At 63.3% G+C, this 2,932-nt stretch overlaps 1 protein-coding gene across 1 annotated transcript in view; it reads left to right on the forward strand.

Moving 5' to 3' along the window:
- The first annotated feature begins 2,149 nt into the window (after positions 1-2,149).
- The window catches only part of MADCAM1 (mucosal vascular addressin cell adhesion molecule 1), a 15,324-nt gene continuing 14,541 nt past the window's right edge, over positions 2,150-2,932 (forward strand). Inside the window, exons 1-2 of the mRNA XM_011993047.1 lie at positions 2,150-2,176; positions 2,483-2,525. Coding sequence (XP_011848437.1) covers positions 2,150-2,176; positions 2,483-2,525 — 70 coding nt within the window. The remainder of the gene's footprint in view (positions 2,177-2,482; positions 2,526-2,932) is intronic.

Here is a 2,932-nt window from a genome sequence, read left to right on the forward strand (position 1 = left end):
TGGTCAGCTTGGCCGGCCTGCAGGGAGGGGCTCGACTCCTTCAGGGACCTGTGCCAGGTGGGCCACAAAGATCCTTCCTCCTCAAACCTGATGTGGGTGTCAGACCCACCCCCAGTGTGGGCTTCATGGCTAAAACTCCACACGTACACACGCACACATGCATGCACATGGCTACTTGTTCAACCCCCTCCTGCAGCCTCCATCAATCTCATCCCGCCCCCACTGTCATTGAGACCCTCAGGCCTGGGGTCCTTGGACTGGGTTCAAGCCTTGCCCAACAAGGAGGGCCTGCCCTGATGGGGGCCCTCACTCCAAAGAAAAAGCCGTGAGGACCCCAAAACTGACCAGTGGGTGGGAGCCAGGAGAGCTGGCCCAGCTGGGTCAAGAAGGGTCTGTCAGGGCCTGGAGGCGTGCTCAGCTCCTAGACGCCGGCACCCCCACAGCCCCTTCCCCTCAGCAACACAGTCATCTGGAACACTTCCCCCCGCGACTGTGGACAGGGAGGCCAGGATGTGGGGTCTGGGACCGGTGGGACAGCTGGGACCCTCCATGGGAAGGGGGCTTCCTGCCGGAGGCCACCGAGGACAATGCAAGGAAGGGGATCGATGTTGGAGGCAGGGTCGAGTCTCCTAAGGACAAAAGGGAGGTCCCCGTTGCCGGTGGAAGAAGATACCGTGCAGTCCCTTGCTGTGGGACTAGGACTCAGACACAGGGGTCTCGGGTCCTCCCCAACCGCAGGCCTCTGGCCCACCTCGGTCTCTCCATCCCTCTGCTTCTGCCTCTCTGTGTCTCCATCTCCCTGTGTCTCTCTGCCTTGTCTCTCTTCCTCACTCTGTCTCTGTCTCTGTGTCTCCCTCACCCCCACCTTCCCCACCTCTGACCCTTTAAACCTGCGGGTCCCTCTGCCTCTGGGAACCCTTCTCCTCCTTCCTGTGTCCATCCCACCCGCCCTGTCCTGGGGGGCACTCCAGCTTTGTCTTGTCCCCGCCCCGCAAGCCTGTGGATGTGAGGGCTCCCCACGCAGGGAGTATGAGCAGCATGACCACCACGTGTGACCCAGCGGGCGGGTGCAGGACAGGGTCCTGGAGAGCTGGGACACACCCTGCAAGGGGCCTCAGCCCTCCTAGCGCCCAGTGGCCCCTCCCCACCTGCAGGAAGTGGGGTCAGGGGCTGGGAAGCAGCCTATTCACCAGGCCTGCTGCCCCCCGCCCGGGTTAAGGGCCCAGCTTCCCGGGAAGGGCCTGCACCTCCGGCCTGGGGAGGGCCTCTCCTTGGAGTCTGCCTTCCGGTGAGGCCTTTCCCGGCACCGGCCTGGGCAGGAGGGGGATGGGACCCAGGGAGACAGGGCTGTGAGCTAACCTCCCAGGGACCTGTTTCCCCACCCTGGGCCTCAGTTTCCCTCCTTTAGGCCTCAGTTTCTCTCCTTTGCACTCAGCCCCTCCTCTGACCCTCAGTTTCCCTCCTTAGCACCCAGCCCCTCCCCTGATCCTCATTTTGCCTCCTCTGCACCCAGCCCCTCCCCTAGGCCTCAGCTTCCCTCCTTTGCACCCAGGCCCTCCCCTGGATCTCAGTTTCCCTCCTCTCATCCCAGCCCCGCCCCTGGGCCTCAGTTTCCCTCCTCTGATCCCAGCCCCTCCTCTGGGCCTCAGTTTCCCTCCTCTGATCCCAGCCCCTCCTCTGGGCCTCAGTTTCCCTTCTCTGACAGGTGAGCCAATTGGCAATGCTTGGAACCCCATGGACTGGCTGCTGCTTTTTATTCCATGGCCAGGGAAACTGAGGCACAGACAGACCCTTGAGTCAGCAGGAATGCTCCATCATTTTATTCTTGCGTGCCTGCAGTACGTGGGTTCCAGGGTCACAGGGACGGGCCCCCAGGTGGAGGGGAGCCAGCCATCACGACTGCCACTGAAGGCCCTCGTTGAGCTTGGAGGGGAGCACCCTGGGAACCGCAGCGGAGGAGGGCGGGGGGGAGGCGTGGGCAGAACCTGGGCAAGGTGAGGAGCAGCCGTGCAGAGGCCCAGAGGCCGGGGGAGGGTCCCGGTGGTGCAGGGCTCCGGAGGGCCGGGAGCCTAAGGGGTGTCAGTGTGCCCAGAGGGGTAAACAAGCCACAAGGGGAAACAGAACCAGAGTTGGGGCCTTGGAGGAACAGATGGGTGGATTCCAGCGCATTTGCAAGGTGAGGTTCCCACGACTCGCTGACGGCAGCTGTGAGTGGGGGCCCAGCCAGCATTCCTTCCATATCCCTCTTGTGGACGGAGATCCAGGTCTCAGTGTAGACCAAGGAACAGAGGTAGCCCCCACTGGGACTCCCAGGCTCCAGCCAGGCCTGCTAGGTAGGCGGCCTCTGCCCGTGTGATGGAAGGAAGCCAGACTCAGAGATTGGGTGACTTGTCCAGGTCCTGGAGGGTCGCACAGCTCCACGACGGCCAGGAGACCCCAGCCCAGGGGGCCTCCATCCCCAGCGACCTTCACCTGACCCCAGGGGACCCCAGCCCACAAGACGTGGCCCGCAGCGCCGGAGCAGGGTGAGGCTGCTCCCCACCGCCCCTGTGCGGCCGCCCGGGAAAGTGCAGGCGGGCCGGGAGCGGTGGTTCAGGCCTGTGATGGGAGGTGGGCGGATCACCTGAAGTTGTGAGTTCGAGGCCAGCCTCACTAACATGGAGAAACCCCGTCTCTACTAAAGATACAAAATTAGCCGGACGTGGTGGCAGGCGCCTGTAACCCCAGCTACTCAGGAGACTGAGGCAGGAGAATCACTTGAACCCAGGAGGCAGAGGTTGCGGTGAGCTGGGATGGCGCCAGTGCACTCCAGCCTGGGCAACAAGAGCGAAACTCCGTCTCAAAAAAAAAGAAAAAGAAAAAGCGCAGGGGACCCGCCGTCGGGGCGGGGCAGCGCTGCCCGGCCTCTGTCCCACTTCCATGCACTTGACCT

The sequence above is a fragment of the Mandrillus leucophaeus genome, unplaced genomic scaffold (assembly GCF_000951045.1).
Source record: "Mandrillus leucophaeus isolate KB7577 unplaced genomic scaffold, Mleu.le_1.0 Scaffold423, whole genome shotgun sequence".
In the NCBI taxonomy this organism is placed as follows: Eukaryota; Metazoa; Chordata; class Mammalia; order Primates; family Cercopithecidae; genus Mandrillus; species Mandrillus leucophaeus.